Source organism: Misgurnus anguillicaudatus, chromosome 1 (assembly GCF_027580225.2).
Source record: "Misgurnus anguillicaudatus chromosome 1, ASM2758022v2, whole genome shotgun sequence".
Taxonomy (NCBI): Eukaryota; Metazoa; Chordata; class Actinopteri; order Cypriniformes; family Cobitidae; genus Misgurnus; species Misgurnus anguillicaudatus.
Window position 1 is genome coordinate 2,799,876 of NC_073337.2, and position 17,273 is coordinate 2,817,148.

The 17,273-nt window shown below is 37.8% G+C and overlaps 1 protein-coding gene across 2 annotated transcripts in view; it reads right to left on the bottom strand.

The window, feature by feature from the left end:
- The window catches only part of ttll12 (tubulin tyrosine ligase-like family, member 12), a 67,258-nt gene that overhangs the window by 38,738 nt on the left and 11,247 nt on the right, over positions 1 to 17,273 (bottom strand). For both annotated transcript variants that reach the window (XM_073876068.1, XM_055189823.2), the window contains exons 5-6: positions 967 to 1,100; positions 660 to 736 (exon numbers count right to left, since the gene is read on the bottom strand). In XM_073876068.1, coding sequence (XP_073732169.1) covers positions 660 to 736; positions 967 to 1,100 — 211 coding nt within the window. The remainder of the gene's footprint in view (positions 1 to 659; positions 737 to 966; positions 1,101 to 17,273) is intronic.

A 17,273-nucleotide genomic window follows, 5' to 3' on the forward strand; every position in this document is an offset into this window, starting at 1 on the left:
TGGAAGAAGCGTACATTATTGTTCCACTAATAATTAATGATGGTTATGTGCGTGAGAACACAAGGGTGTACTCACACTATCCATAACGTACAGTATGTACCCAGGTATGTTTGACACCCAAAGCATGGTTTGTTTGACTAGTGTGATCGCTCCATACTGTACCAGGGTGTGGTAAGCTTAAACTTACCCTGCTATGCCTCGCAAAGGTGGTCTTTGGCACAGTTCGCTTTGATTTGGTGGACAGGGCACACGCACCTTAAGCACGGGGAATGTAAAACTTTTACTCTGATATGCACAGCACAAATGTCTAACCAATTAAGCTACAAGAATACCTGAATCATGAACACATTCTCACTGAATATACACTGTTAAAAAACTTTTGATTTGTATTACAATTATTGATGCCTTGTTTTGTACATTACTACATTAAAGCTGAACCCTTGTAACTATCTCTATCAATCTTTTGAAACATTTACATACTTAGCATGTGTTGTGTGTTGATGTAAAATGATGTGAATGTTTTTGCATGTTTTAAATGTTCTTTTTTATTTTTAACCCAAAATCGCCAACCCTGTTTTTAATACAATATTTTAAGACTGAGCTCATGGAAGGAACTGATTAACACAGATTAGTAATCTACATACAATCCAAATACTCACTTTAAAACTTTCCCGTCTGGCACACAATAAGGCTCAATGTTTATGGGAAGCTTCTCCTTGTTCTCCTGCAGGATGGTCTAGAAAAGAAGTGCAAAAAGCAGCATGTGTGAGTGATGATTTCATTAAATAAAACCTCATAAAACACTCCGAGATGATATATGTTAAAAACCAGCATGATAGTTGGAGTTAGTCAGTTTGCATAATACATGTTATACACAATATATACTTAAGGATATATAACATCTCAAAACCAAATGAAGGCACTTGGAAAAACCTAGTAAACATAAACGACACCAAACATGCTTACTTCATAGTACAGGTCAGATGGCTCCTGGACGTCATCATTGATGCCCTGAAGATCATCAGGTCGCCATGGTAACAGTCTGCAACTCCTCACCAAAGAGTCTGTCTCACCATACGTATAATCTCGTGTCACCTCATCTGATGGACAGGTTGAAACTCAAATCAAATACATCAACTAAAAAAGACATTTTACACAATACATTTACATTTAGCAGATGCTTTTATCCAAAGTGACTTGCAACTGTGAGGAAAACAATACAGTGATTCATCTTAGGATGCAAATAATATACAATACAAGAAGTACAATACAAAGTTAAAATTAGCTTACAATGCACGAGTTATGAGTAGCACATAAAATGAATACAAAAAGATAAAAAGACAGATTTATCAGTATCAGAAACAATGTTTTGGTAAAAAATGCATCACAAAACTGTGTTGTTCAGTGTTTCATGTTTCAACAATGAAGCCCTGTTGTCACCATCAAATGTCCAAGCATAAAACAACCTATAAGGTCACCCCCAAGTGTAAAATATAATCCAATTCAATTCTTATTGGGTGTTAAAGGATTAGTAAATTTTCTTAAAAGAAAAATCCAGATAATTTACTCACCACCATGTCATCCAGGGTGTTGATGTCTTTCTTTGTTCAGTCGAGAAGAAATTGTGTTTTTTGAGGAAAGCATTGCAGGATTTTTCTCGTTTTGATGGACTTTAATAGAGCCCAACATTTAATACTTAACACTTAACATTTTTTTTCAACAGAGTTTCAAAGGACTATAAACAATCCCAAACGAGGCATAAGGGTCTTGTCTGGCGAAACGATTGTCATTTTTGACAAGAAAAATGAGAAATATGTACTTTTGGACCACAACTTTTCGTCTAGGTCCGGTCCAGCGCGACCTAACGTAAATGCGTAGTGACGTAGGGAGGTCACGTGTTACATATATAAAACGCACATTTGCGGACCATTGTAAACAATAAACTGACAAAAACATTAATTAGTATCAGTTGACATACAACAACGTAAGAACGGTACTCTTTCAAGACGCTTGTAAACACTGGGGCGGAGTTTCGCGTTCGTCCTCTGTGACCTCTTGACGTCATGACGTATTGCGTGGGGTCAGCTGGCGCATCACGACCGGATCTACATGACGAGAAGTTGTGGTTTAAAAGTGTATATTTGTTATTTTTATTGTCAAAAATGACAATCGTTTCGCTAGACAAGACCCTTATGCCTCGTTTGGGATTGTTTATAGCCCTTTGAAACTCCGTTGAAAAAAACTGTTAAGTGTTGAGTTAAGTATTAAATGTTGGGCTCTATTAAAGTACATTAAAATGAGAAAAATCATGCAATGTTTTCCTCAAAAAACATAATTTCTTCTAGACTGAACAAAGAAAGACATCAACATTTTGGATGACATGGTGGTGAGTAAATTATCTGGATTTTTCTTTTAAGAAAATGGACTAATCCTTTAATGGCAGGCCAACACATCTTCTTAGTTGAAAATAATTGCTTTTATTGCTCCTATAGAAACAGCTGTAGTAGCTGTTTATGAGATCACAATTGGGTTTGCTTGTGGAGATATAAAGCAATAAAATCCCCAGGTGGTGGTAATAACCAGGACTCAACCTCTCTGTCTTCCTCTCCCAAATTCCAGTTCACTAAAGGTCTATTGAATCTATGTAATGTCATTTTCATTCTATGTTGTGATGCTACAAAGGTTTCATCTTCATGTTTGGTGTCATTTTAAAGGTGATTATGCGATGGTGAAAAAGGTCTAATTTCTATAATTCTAAGAGAAAGTGTACCAAAGTTTAGACCTTAAGACCTAATCTGTACTCCTGCGATGGGTGTCACCTCATGAGGAGATCTAGATTACAGATGGTTAACAGTCCCATTTGGTGCTCCTCTTCAGGTCACGAGAACCGACCAACCAAATCCTGATTTGAGATGTTATTATTCTTTGTCTCATTCTGTGTATATAAGGTGGCTTGGCAAGAGACTCTGGGAAGTATTCTTTAGCAAGAATCTTCCCCACACTTTTTGTGTGTGTATTCAAACTTTATGAAAGCATTCTTTAGTAAGAATCTTCCTAGACCACTTTGTGTGTCTTTAATTGCCAGGTATGATTTTTACTTTGTTTATTTTCTATGCTAATCTTCTTAATTGTTGAATTTGAATAACCAAATAATTAATTTACGTGGGACCTGCCTGCACCTTCAGGATTATAACTTATTCTCTATGTATATTTAAATAATTAAGAGAATGAAAACATAATAATAATAAATATAAATTATGATCAGCATCAGAATAATATTGATAATTTATAAATTGGAGTCAGATTTAACAACCAAAGTAAAATAAATAAATATGAAATAGAAGCGCTAAGGAAGGAACGAACACAAGACCCCTTCACCCACTCCACTTGTATCCATCGTTGGGCTGGTGGGTGGTACCTTACACAGCGGTAAAGTGAAACTGATGTAATGACTAATGTTGGTAACCCATACCTGGAATGTGATCTCTCATTAAACCCATTCAGTGAATAGTGATCACTGGCCCGTGATCGTTTCCCTTTCTTCGTATAAAACACTCTTCAGTCTCATGTTTTGGTTTCAAAAGGTAGACTTTATTGTTAGTGGATAAGGCCTTCTTGCATCTTCTGGCTAGTACTCTCTATCCTATGGCCTGGATATATTAATTATATTTATGCATAGAATAACTTCTCAAATACATGATTGTAAAACATAGAATAACACAAATGCATACTATTAATAAAATACTTTAAATACATAATGCTAAACTAATAAGTACACATAAATGGTTATATTCACATAGATTATACTTGATTTTGATTAATAAGATCCTCTTCAGGGGCTGGCTTAGCTACGTCCGGCTTTGTGAAAAATATTTATGCCTGTTGCACCATCTGAAACTACGACCAAGCACAGCAACGCTCGGCGTAGACGATTCGCCTCCCGCATATGCATCTAACTGCAGTGATATTGAGACCCCATTCACGTTACTAGTATGGTTATAAATTTGATGACATTAGATGACAATAGAGAGGTTTCCCTCCTACCACACGTTTGCCAGGGCGCTCTCCCTCAAGATTCATGCATCACGTGCAGACCATCAAACACAACCTGCTGTTAGATACATCTACATGCTAACACCAACAGTCACGGTTTTGTGACTGTAGCTTTTAACCAGGAGAAGACATCGTCAGGTGGCATCCAACTCTCCTCGGACGTTTCGACCCTAAACCACAACGTCCTCCAGTTGGTGGGTTGGCAGTAATGGCCTGTCACTGCCCTTCTTCTGGCTTCCAGCTTAACTCCTCCCGTCTGTTCCAGAGCCAACAGGAGTCTCTTCTGCTACCTCCCCCAACCTCCGAGCAGCTTTCTTCCTCTCCTTTCCTTCTATTCCCAGGACTGTGAGCATTTTCCACACAGACCGGAAACCCATGCAGCCAACTACAACAGTTAAGAGCCACGCTTGTCACCCTTGGTCCCTGCATTGTTGAACCAGATCTTGTTACTAATTAGCCTTCCTTTCCGAGGTCTCTTCACATCCTCCTTCCCACGTTACCGTCAGTTCTCTAAATATAAGCTTCCTCTCTTTCTCAGACCATATGACCACATCAGGCCTCAGGGATGTCTGGACAACCTGAGGAAAGTGTAGTTTTCTTCCCAGGTCCACTCTCATCTCTGATGACTGTGCCATCTGCAGGAGGCTCTTCTTGGTCTTCTTGGAAGAGGGTGGCTTCTCCCCGTCCCTGATGAACTTGATATATGAAGCTGGTCTTACGTGGGTCTGGCTCTTCTGCTCCAAGATGTCAGCCAGTGCTCTGAGGACCTTATCATGCCAGCATCTATACCTCCCTTGGCTAAGGGCAATCTTACACCCCGCCAGTATGTGCACCAACGTACCTCTCCCTCCACATAACTTGCACAGTGAGTTTTCCCTCATTCCCCACCTGTGAAGGTTTGTTGGTGTTGGAAGAGTGTCATATATTTATCGGAGCAGGAAAGAGATGCGAAAGGGCTCAGTTCTGGCCATGTAATTTTGCACATTAACTAAACGAAAGCCTTAACCATTTGCACAAAAGATAATTGTTTGAAGATTGATTCTAATAGTTCTGGATTAAAAGGAAATTAAACGAAAGCATGTTCTCTAAAGTTCTCTGTAGAATTTATTGGTGCAGTCTGTCATGCATGAAAGCACACTGCTTGCGTATTATGTGCATTAGACCCGCCAATGTCTTTTCAAATTTCAAGTCAAGGCTTTAACAAGTCAAGACTTTATACGCCTACCCTTGACTAGACGTAAGATTTAGGCTCAGTCATGCATTACGCCTAGATGGTGCAACAGGTGTACAGTAAGTTGGAGAATATTTACATTTACATTTAGTCATTTAGCAGACGCTTTTGTCCAAAGTGACTTACAAATGAGGCAAACAATAGCAGCAATTATAGCAACACAAGAACAGCAATACATAAGTGCACTGGAAATAGTCTCATCAAGTCCAACATAGCCAAGGGTTGGTTGGTACAATTATTATTTTTTTAAGAATTTCTTTATCTGTACAAAGGAAAATAGGGAAAGATAGTAAGTCCTATATGATGCACATCTAATTGAACAAGGTATACAGTATATGTCCTGGAACTTCAGCAGTTCCTGGAACAATTTATACATTATGATGGATTTTTTTATGCTGCTAAATGGACTCCGTTTCAGCGCAGTAATGACAAGTTACCTTACCTGATATCTGCTTCAATCCAGTTTGCCGACATTTCTCGTCGTGAATGTTGTAAATCTCTCATTTTAAAGCGTTGAACCAACTTCATGCTGCCATGACACGCACGCGCGTCCTCACTACGGCACGTGCATCATTGTTTATGCGTCTCATTAATCATTTCCTGATAACTGCTTCAATCTAATTTCTCGTGGTGAATGTTTATATGCATGTTATCTCTCGTTTTAAGAAGCTAAACCATAACTTTTGTTATGATGACGCGTGCGTACTCAATACGACCATTACGGCATTGTTTCGGCTTCGTGTTCACACAGAGGGTTTTCCGTGTATCTTACTAGGTCCTCTTTTCGGCAACGATCCCAGAAGATATACGGGACCATTTGCGTTCACACAGAAGCTTGTCTGGGTATTTTCTGGGACTAAAGGTCTGTGTGAATGGGGTATTAGTAGTCCCAACACTCTTCAGTGAAAGCGCAGAGCCAGCATGATTGTTCAAAGTGACCACTGTGAGATTTATATGTACTATTTGGCTCTCACTACAATGCTCTTTCAGCTTTCTAATATCATGTCTTAGGCCACACACTTATATAGCTGTCACGGTTAAGGCAGGCAAGACAAGGTGGTGGATCCAAATGCAGTTTAGAATTTACTAATAAATCCAAAAGTGTATGAAACACAGGCAAGAACACATGACATCATCACAAAACAACAACTGACAAACAGACAGGACTCGTGACAATGTGCCAGTTCCTATTTTCTGTGCATGTTGAACATCTGTGCTGGATATCTGCATTTCCACACATGTCCCACGTGTGCATATGTGACCCATACAGGCAAAATGAGTCAGAATGCGCATGGTGTAATTTTAAGCTACAGGCAAAAAAAAGTATTAATGTTGATTTTGGATGAAATTGAGGTTTTCATAAAAATAAGTACATTAAGCTCTCGTCTAGTGATCTTATTGCGTTAAATAGTTATTAAACATCTAAAATGATCTTTATTTGTATGTTTTCTGAGAGGTGTACCATCCCAAATGCTTACAAACCTATACAAAGATGTGTGCATCCACATTTGTGTGACATTTTGGTTTCGGTTTGAAAACATGCAGGAATTAGAAAATAAAGTGCAGGACTTGCTTGATGTTAAAAAATGTATTAAGAGAGATAAAGTTTGGTCAGATTTGTAACAGACGAGGTTGAGGCTTTAGCATTCTAAACAACAGGCGTGAAAACCCTATATTGGATGAATATAAATTGAAACCCGAAAGGGATAATGTTGCGAAGTAAGCAGAAGAGGGCATAGGGTGTGTGAAAGGCAATGAAAATCTAAAGATTGTGCTGTACACTGTGTGTTTACGGCAAAAGTCATGTCCTATGTTAAAACATTGTGCTCGATACATTAGACCAATAGGTGGGGGTGTAGGCGTTGTTTTGTGGCTGTTCGAACACATTCGACCACATCTACACCACAAAAGCAGTCCGGTCGTGTTTTCGACTACCCCGTTTACACCTGTCTTTAGCATCGTCCACTTGTGATTCGATTGACCAAAACGCATCTTAATAGCAGGTGTAAATAGCCTCTGAATGTGATCAAATGTGGATGAGCTCAAAACATTTCACACCCTCTTTACACCTTTGTTCTAATACATTAATTCCAGCTATATTCAGGCATTGTGCGGATGGATGTTTATCCCTAGAATACCGACATGTTAACTGCAGAATGATAAGTGGATGGTAATTAAACAACACCCAGGGGGTGTGAGAGATAATTCTCTTTGTTTTGTTTGGGGGTAAGAGGATAGAGACATTTAAATCTAGAGCATCAATCCACATACATTTCTCTCACCCTCTCCAGAAATATCGCATTTGCAGCTTTTATCCTGTTTCCCCACGACAATTAATGACGAGAAACATCTCATGCTGCACCTGACCCTTACGAAAATGAACCATTACTACATTTAAAAAAAACATGGTTTTGACAGCCATGGTTTTCAAAAATCATAGTTAAACCATGCTAGTATAGTAAAACCATGGTTTTGCTGAGAGTAATCAATACACCAAAAACCATGGTTACTACACTTTTACCACAATAAAACCATGGTTAATTTTCGTAAGGGGAACTTTGGGACCGCTCGTCTTCCGACTCGCTGTCACTCGTTGCTGACTCCGTTGAGCCACCGACCACACTATGATTTGTTTTGTCAGACAGATTAAAGGAATAGTCTACTCATTTTCAATATTAAAATATGTTATTACCTTAACTAAGAACTGTTGATACATCCCTCTATCATCTGTGTGCGTGCACGTAAGCGCTGGAGCGCGCTGCGACGCTTCAATAGCATTTAGCTTAGCCCCATTCATTCAATTTAGAGATAAAGTTAGAAGTGACCAAACACATCAACGTTTTTCCTATTTAAGACGAGTAGTTATACGAGCAAGTTTGGTGGTACAAAGCAAAACGCAGCGCCTTTCCAAGCGGATTCAAAAGAGGAACTATATTTTATGGCGTAATAGCACTTCTGGGAGTACTTCGACTCGGCGCAGTAACACCCTCCCTCTCCCATTATGAGAGTGAGAAGAGGAGCGGACTTTTCAGGCGAGTCGAAGTACTCCCAAAAGTGCTATTACGCCATAAAATATAGTTCCTCTTTTAAATCCGCTTAGAAAAGCGCTACGTTTTATTTTGTACCACCAAACTTGGGGCTAAGCTAAATGCTATCGAAGCGTCGCAGCGCGCTCCAGCGCTTACGTGCACGCACACAGATGATAGAGGGATGTATCAACAATTCTTAGTTAAGGTAATAACATATTTTAATATTGAAAATGAGTAGACTATTCCTTTAACTTTTTTATATTGTTTTACTAAAAATACCAAGGTTACAAAATCTTTGTTAACCTTTTGAAGAAATGTAGGTTATGTGATATTTTGATACATAATAGACTGCATTAATTTTATAATACATTTAGTCAATAAGTCAGCTAAATGTTCATATATTATTTTTCTGATCGAAATATCATTTAGCATACTTCATTGATTGATTTATAAAATAATACCTTTTCTAATAAAACACAAGTGTTTAAAATAATACACTTATGATACACTTCTAATAATACACTTATAGCGTTTGACATGAGATAATGTCAAAACATTCTGCCATATTATTACCGACAAAATCAATTGAAGGTCAATAATCAATTAATGAAGATGCGTTCCTTTAATTCATAAAAATCACACTTTTGAAACGGTGCTTTTCTGGTTAATAATTGCAGCAATATAACTTAGGTAATATATCATTTAATGTATAAAAAAATTTCTGCGTTATCATTTTAGCTTTTCTTGTGCTCCCCTTGTGGCCATTTAAGCGCAGTGAAGCGTGGTCGACTGTCGCTTCCAAACACGCCCTATAATATAACCCCACCCCCAAAACTGTGATTGACAAGTTTAAGTACAGGCATTGGAAACGCAAATGCAAAGAGAATTGCGATTTCATTTGAGTTTTGGCAAGATCTGTACGCGACGCTAGAGGAAGTGAAATAGCAAATGATGAATTGCAATTGAGATATGGCCGGGTCATAACTCGAAAGACACAGGAAATTCAATTGCAAATGGACTTTGATTTGATTTGAAATTTGGCATATATCAGGTATGATGACAAATTTTTTAAAAACCTCAAAACTCTAAATCTATCACACGACTAGACAGAGCAGACATTCACATTTGCAAAGAAACAAGGATTGTAAAAATCTGTTGAGTATTGAGAAAGTTATGATATTTTTAATATTAGAAATCAGAGGAAAAGTTATATATGGATGTCAATGGAATATATGTGACCGAAATGCTGCTTATTCACAAGTTTTTGCTTGTAACTTTCTCATTTTATCAGATATTTGCATGAAATTTTAACAGAATTTTGTTAGTACTTTCAAAATAAATTATAAACATTTACTGTTTTAGTTGAAATGGGCATCAAACTTTAGTTGGAATGTGCATCAGACCCATGGTAACCATGATTTTTAGAACGATTCCTGCAGTGGACGTTCTGACAGAACGTTCACTATAGCCTATTAATAGATATGCAACTACCAAATTTACGCAGTTTATTTAAATACCTTCTCCACCATAGACTCAGAGTACAATGTTTCAGGACCAAGATAAAATATATTTATTTGGGTCCATCTACCTTTCATTAGAGACCAGAGCTTAGTGGAAGCACACCGTCCGGTTGAAAGTGACACAAATGTTTAAACAGTTGCTGTGAATTAAAAACACCTCCGAGTTGAAAGTTAAAAATATCAAACGCTTCCGGTGGTCGGACTTGACCTATTTATTGTCATATTTAGTTAAAACATACTACAACTTTGCGGGGAGAAGTGGATATTGCATGACACACATTTAAAAGTACAGGGCGGGCTGAAAACAGATTCTTCAACCCAGAAATTCGACGCGAGTTCCCGCAATGTCAGCATTGCTACATATATTGTACGTTCGCGTAAATGGAAATGCAAACAGTTTGCATTTGCGTTTGATTTAAGTCACAGTTTTTACACCCACAAGTAGGAAACGCAATTGCAAATAGCATTTGCAATTCCTTTTTAATATTGTCTGCAAAAACGTTCCATACCTCCATCCCAATTGACTCATATAAAGACTTAAAGCGCCCCTCAGATGGTATTTTAAAGTTGCTTAATATTGTCTTGGAGTCCCCTACAACAGGCTTAAATGCATACCAGGGGTTCGTTCTTTGTACGTGGTTTACTCGGTTAGCTGGATTTGTTTGTTGACAATTTGGCTTGATCTTGGACTCTTTGGTTCTTCAAAGCTTATCCCAGAGTTGCTGTCATAACAACCAGTCCGTAAAACTAAACCTGCTCGGGAGAAGGCTTATTTCATGTAAACAAGATTAGATCATGGCACCTTAAGCCGAGGTGATACGGAAACTCTGTCGCAGTCATGTATTCTCCATTATACGAGCGCGATCTGCATAAGATGCACACTTAATATAAAGAGCTTTGCAAATTCAACACGTAATAAAAAAGGATTTTCTGTACTTGTGCAACTTGTTTTTGTAGGTGTTCTGATTATTATTCTTAAACGAATGACAAGACAAAGATGCTGATCGCATTCGTTTTAAATTTATTTTAATTTTCCTTAATAAAAACACCAATCAATCAAACCCAGGAGTAATAGATGTTATGTACAATAAAGAAAATTACTGATTGTGAAATAAGTTTCCTTTGAATAAACTAATTTCCTATTTTAGTTTTGTCTTTAGATTGTAGGCTTACAATGTCATGCATAAAAGGTTTTTCGTTTAGTGATTTCTATCCGTTTAAAACTCTGTCTACAAATATGTTACCCTGTCTCTTTCCTGTGACAAAACTGCCAATAACCAAATAAGTTTTTTGCACATATTTTCACATATCTTTATCTTCTTTACTACACTTTTCTGTGCAGACTCAGCAGATGCAAGACGTTCAGTTAACGTGGAATACTGCTAATATTGTTGTAGTCAGTTATCAGTTATATAAGAATAATGCAATTAAAGTAAACTTATTTAAACAGTTGCACTTTATGATCTTTTGATGTAGAATAACATTTACATACACTTACTGCACATCATTCTTCATTTAACACATTATTGGGAACTGCTAAAAGTGTTGGTGTATTATCTATAACTGCACAAAAGAGAGGAAAACACAATCTTATAATAAACTACAATTTAAATTTTATTTATCAGCAGTTAAATTGTTACATTTGTTGTGAGTTTAAGAAAGAGCAGCTGCCTTCAGAGATGATATTAAGAGATGATAGAGACATAATTTCTGCCAGCACATCACATGAAGATGCAGGACCACCACCTGTGCTTATTTATTCTGCTTTTTAGGTTGCTGTTACAAACAGACAAAACAGCATTTACTGTTTTTAAGGGAGACTTTAGGTCTTTAAGTACTAAGTTTGATTACAATCATTAATTTCAGTCTTTGACAAGCATAGTAAAGATGTCAAGATTATATTTTCACAGAATATTTACATTAGCCTATGTAGGGTGATTTATGTACAAAATTAGCTTTAACTGGGTTTACAAATTCAGCGTTATAAAAAGTTCACAACCTTCCATCAATAGCTCGTGCACTGCAGGGGTTAAAAATGGGCATGTTCTTGGCCATTGTAACAACCGGCCAATCACAGCGTGGCTGATCAGGGTTTCTACTATCGATATGAATTGACTTTTTATATTTTTGACCAAACAGATATTGAATATACAATATTTTCTGACATAAAACACACTTTAATAATAATAATATTAACTTAGATTACTAACATAACACTCAGAAATACAATCAATGGTTGCTAAAGCACAATTATCTGTCGAGAAAAAATGTGGCAAGCTCTGCATCAAGCTTGAACCCTTTAAAATCTCGTAGATTCCTCCACATTTCAAATGCCGGTCCGATATTTATCCTAATTTTATTATGGGCACGGTTGCTTTCTAGCTTTGTTTCCTTCTTTTCATTGATTTTTTTCCTAGCTCTGGTTGTTAATCGAGGAATCGGAAGTTTGTTTGAATGTTCTCTCCACCATCACGCTGTAAACTTCAGGCGGATGCACGTGAAATTATAACGCGTGCAAGGGTGGTTCTGTGGCGCTTGCAGGAACTGTGATTGACAGGCAGATTTTACACACCCCTGCGCTACTTGGACCAAATGAATCGGGAACGTTGGATTTTTGCAAAAAAAAAAGTTAAACAGGCTCTAGATGGAGCAAGAAGCGTTGATTTTTTTCTTAAACAGTCTGATTTATGTTGTTCTTTTGGAGCATAGTTTTGGTTTCAGTGAATATGATCAAAAAAATATGATCAAAAACGTTGCCGACTGCTGCTTTAACTTTCGCTTCTCAGACAACTTTCGTTTCTTAGATAACTTTCGTTTCTTGAGTAACTTTCGTTTCTTGAGTAACTTTCGTTTCTTGGGTAACTTTCGTTTTGAGTGGAAAACACCAGAATAATAAGTAATTTTGGCAGGCCAAGGGAAATAATAAGCAAGTGTACGTCATCTCGGATAAGAGTACTTTTGAAGTCAAGTCTCTAAAGAAAGGAGTCAGATGTTGGGAGGGCAGATGATCTTTGAGAGCCTCTTTGGGGTTTTATTATTGTCTCACTTTGTTGGCTCAAGCGAATAAAGTAAATTTTGTTTGCCATCTGGAACCTTTGCTTCTGAGTTTTTCTTATGAAAAATAAAAAGGCTTGTTGCCACTACAACAGATGGCGAGCTAAATCATTTTTCATATTTTCAATAACACCCAAGCAAAACTGACACAATCATTAGGTCATAAAAATGTCTATAAACATGACTGACAGCCATAAAAACAGGGGTCATAAATCAACGGTCATCAGTCATAGTTTAGAATACTAACTAAGCATCCTGTTTAAGTGAAATGTCTCTTCCTATTTGCATTTAATTGCATATTGAAACCGTTTCAGGTCAAACTGCCCAAGCACAACCACACACTTTACAAGTTATGTATTTTTAGTGTCAGCAGTGTAACAAGCCAACACTGGGCCCCTAAGCAGGATTATCAAGGTGGGCCCTTTACTACAGCACGTGATGACATAATGTCCACAAGCAGGCTACAATAAATAGGACAGGATAGGAATATAGAGACACAGCACAGGGAACTACATTGCGACCAAAATGGTCGCAGATGCGACCTTTTGAACTGCTGTTGCGACCGTAATTTTTAATAGGTCGCAAATGTGCTACCTAATGTTTTAGATAGAGCCCAACCGATTTATCGTTTTGCCGATTTTATCGGCCGATATGAGCATGTCGCAGATATATCTGTATCGGCGTATAAGCCGCAGATATGAAGCCGATATGAACGTTCATTACAGAAAACATTAAATGCTTTTGATAGATGTAAGTACTTGTTTGTCCAGCAGAGCGCACCTTACTGGTTGCTAATGGCGACCCAGGTCACTCACTGGAGTGACACCAGCCAATCCCCCGCCCCTTCACTTCAGTCAGTCAGTCTCTGAGTTCAGGTGGTGGCAGTCACGCGGTTTCTTCACAACATTTTACACCTGGTATTAAGACGCGCTTTGGTCAATTGGATTATAAGTGGGCGAGAGAGACACATTCCCGTTTAGTTTTGGTGTTTTTAATCCGTCTCTTTTGTCCACTTGTGAGTTGTTTTAATCGCAAGCGGGAGAAATAACGCGAGGCGGAGAAAGGACGCGTATAAACTGACGCGCAGTCTGTGGGAGTACAGCTACTTGTGCTGTTACCAAACATGCTCATTTCAAAGCAATTGATTGAATAAGCTCGCGCAACTTTACACCCTCGCTAAATAAAAGAGGCGGAGAGCAGACGCTTTAGTTTTATAAAAGTTTAAAGTCCCGGCAGAACACTGTGGGTTCACGTCATAAAAATGTTGTGCAGTACATTAAACATAAGCCTACATCAGTATGTTGTCAGTAAGTCAAGCATTGTCGTCTGAACGGTAAGTTTCTAATTATTTTGTGAAGTACATAACTTAATGTAAAGCTAATAAACAATGACTTTATAAGTTTCCATTTTTTAAAATAAGCCCAATATAACATTATTCTCGTCAAAACTGACAATGATTTAAGTTATATGTATTTTGTTTTGTTTGTGTTTTAAAGTTATTTATAATAAGTCAAGTTTACTGTTTTGTGCACTTATATCAGAATCATTTTGGATAATAAAGTTTATTGTTAACTTGTAAAACACACCTGCCTATATTACATATCTTTGTCACGTCATTTTAAGTGTTTGATCACCACATTTGTGGTGTGATCCTAGAGTGATCATTGCAAAAAAGTATTTATATATAGTATATTCTGTTAATGTATATAGTGTATTATATTTACAGTAGCCTATTGTAGTATAATATACTGTAGTATATGTGTACTGTACTATAAAATGCACATAAAGAATATCGGCCGATATATCGTTATCGGTCTTTTTTACTCCCTAATATCTGTATCGGCATCGGTCCCAAAAAATGCATATCGGTCGGGCTCTAGTTTTAGACAATATGCTATGATTTACTATGAGCATTTATTAAAACAGAAATGTGGATTTTAAGATTGCGTTTTATAACGTGCTCTGAGCCTTCAACGCGTTGACTTCATTTTGCGTGAAAGCACGTCATGTCTCCGTGTCTCTCCCTATGAGTGTGCGTTCGCGTGCTCTCTGTTTCTCAATGAATTTGGTGCGACGCGAAGCAAGCGCAGTGTCTTCCATGTTTCTGAACTTGAGCAGAGGTCTTTCTTCACTGAGGACGCGGGACCCGTATGGTTCCGGGTTTATAATTTAAATGGTCAGTCGGGTCCGGTTAGGACCTAGTTTAATTACTTTGAGTCCCAAGTCTGATTAATATTGTGTGTATAACCCGAGTCAATCGGAAAACGGCCATGAGCGCTACCGCGCTAAAGCTCGAGTGCAGTTTCAGCGTTCCTCCGGTTACTATGGCGATGGTTCTTGTTATGTCCACGCGATGCATTTTCTTTCTCACATTTTTTTAATAATCTTATTATTAATAAACCATATCTTTTCTAAAACCATATACATATTTAAAAAGTTTGCACAGAGATTGTAGCAAAAAAGCAGTGCTAATGTCAAGCCAATTGCACTGAACGAGCAAAGCTTAAGCTGACCCGGGATATAAAAAACGCAAAGCAATGTAAAGTCTGTCATCGGGACAGCAAGTAGACTTTTAAATCTGAAATAATGAGTGGATTAAGCTTTTTTTAATCGGCTAGGGAGAAATAGAAAGATAGAACATAAGCAGTTAAAGTGCCTATCTAATAGAAATTATAACCATTATAACATCAGTCACATTTATAATCTATAGACCTGCACTGTCTATTAATATACTATACATAGTATTGTATTATATTGAGTTTGATAAAAGGGGTCTAATTGCTTCATATATCAGTGCAAAAACAGTAAGTGTTTTCGTGGTGCTTTGACAAACAGTGTCAGCTTTGTTAATGGCAAAGAAAGTTTGGGGTGGTTAGATTAATGAAATATAATGTGAAATTAATATTAATTTTTAATAAATCAAAGTATTGTGTTGTGTCACACATTATTAGTTCTTCGTCACATGTATAGTAGACCATTATTTGTCAGTTGGTAATGACTGGCTACCACCACAAGTAAATTTCAGAAACACTGCAACGTTTAAGAAAACAAGAAGGCATGTGGTTTAAAAGATGGCAAGTAAGATAAAAAGCATATCTGTATTAGGCTTGCCGCGATAGTCGGTGAAACGGTGATAACCGGTGCTTCAGCCTCTCACCGGTTATATCACTTGCCCACCGCGACACCGTCTTTCACCGTGTTTTGATATTTTCGTGTAATTAAATCATTTAGTTTCGTTAGAGAGAGCAAACACTTACAACTGAATGTGTCTGTTGTCTGAATTCAGCGGGGCTGAACGCGCGTCACGTCACAGAGCAGCCGCAGGTGTCAGATTTCATTTATTTCTGTCAGAGTTTGCAAGGCGAGCTGACTGACCAGATGATGACAGAAGCTGCGTGCTTTGCTCGTTTTTGTTATAATATACATATATACTGTTTAAAATAAGCGAGATCGTTTTGTTGTTGTGTTTTTCATCAAGAAAAATATTAAACCCATCATTCAAGCAGCGCTTTTATGGAGAAGTAGCCGGTTGCTCTGCTTGGGACTGGCGGGTTCTGTGAGAATTACCTGCGCACATTGACTCAAGCACTTAAGTAAACCAGCTGTTGCACTCACATTGCACGCAAATTCATAGGCGATTTAACGCAGCTTACGCAAGCGATGCATTTAAACAGTTGCGTAATTCAAAAGTGAAAGTAAAATGTGCACGTCTGCCTGCGCATTTATAAGCCCCTCCCACTCGATGATACCGGGATCACCGAGTTTGTGACACGCTGATTAACCGGTGGGAAAATTACGTCACCGCGGCAACCCTAATCTGTATGCAATACAGTTTCATTATTGTTCATTATTATCCAGAGCGCCTTAATATAACTTGAAAAAAATATGTGCGACCAAATCATATTTTGCGCCAGTAACTGAAAAAGTTGGTAGCGCAAGTGCCACCAGTGGAAAAGGTTAGTGTAGTTCCCTGCAGCATAACAGATGAGATGACTGACAAAATCAGAAATAGCCTACGCGCACCACAACAAAAACAAAACACTGATGACGGCGCACCATAACATATGAAAAAACACTGCTGGTGACGGCACACTATAACACATTGTTACTCACTGCTATGACTACACACACAGACGCCTAGGTCTAAATACATTAAAAAATATGCTCACTTACATTATAGACTATAGCGTTACATTATAACCACATTATAATTTATAGCGGCATTTTCCGAGCTTCAGTTCTGGATGGCATGATGCACATAGCCGCTTTAAACTTCAAACAAATCATTACATATGCAGAAAGATCGATCCATACCGTTAAAATAATTTGTTTACTTACTGATGCACTTTTGTGCTTTGCTTCAGGTGTCTGGTTTTTAAAGCGTTA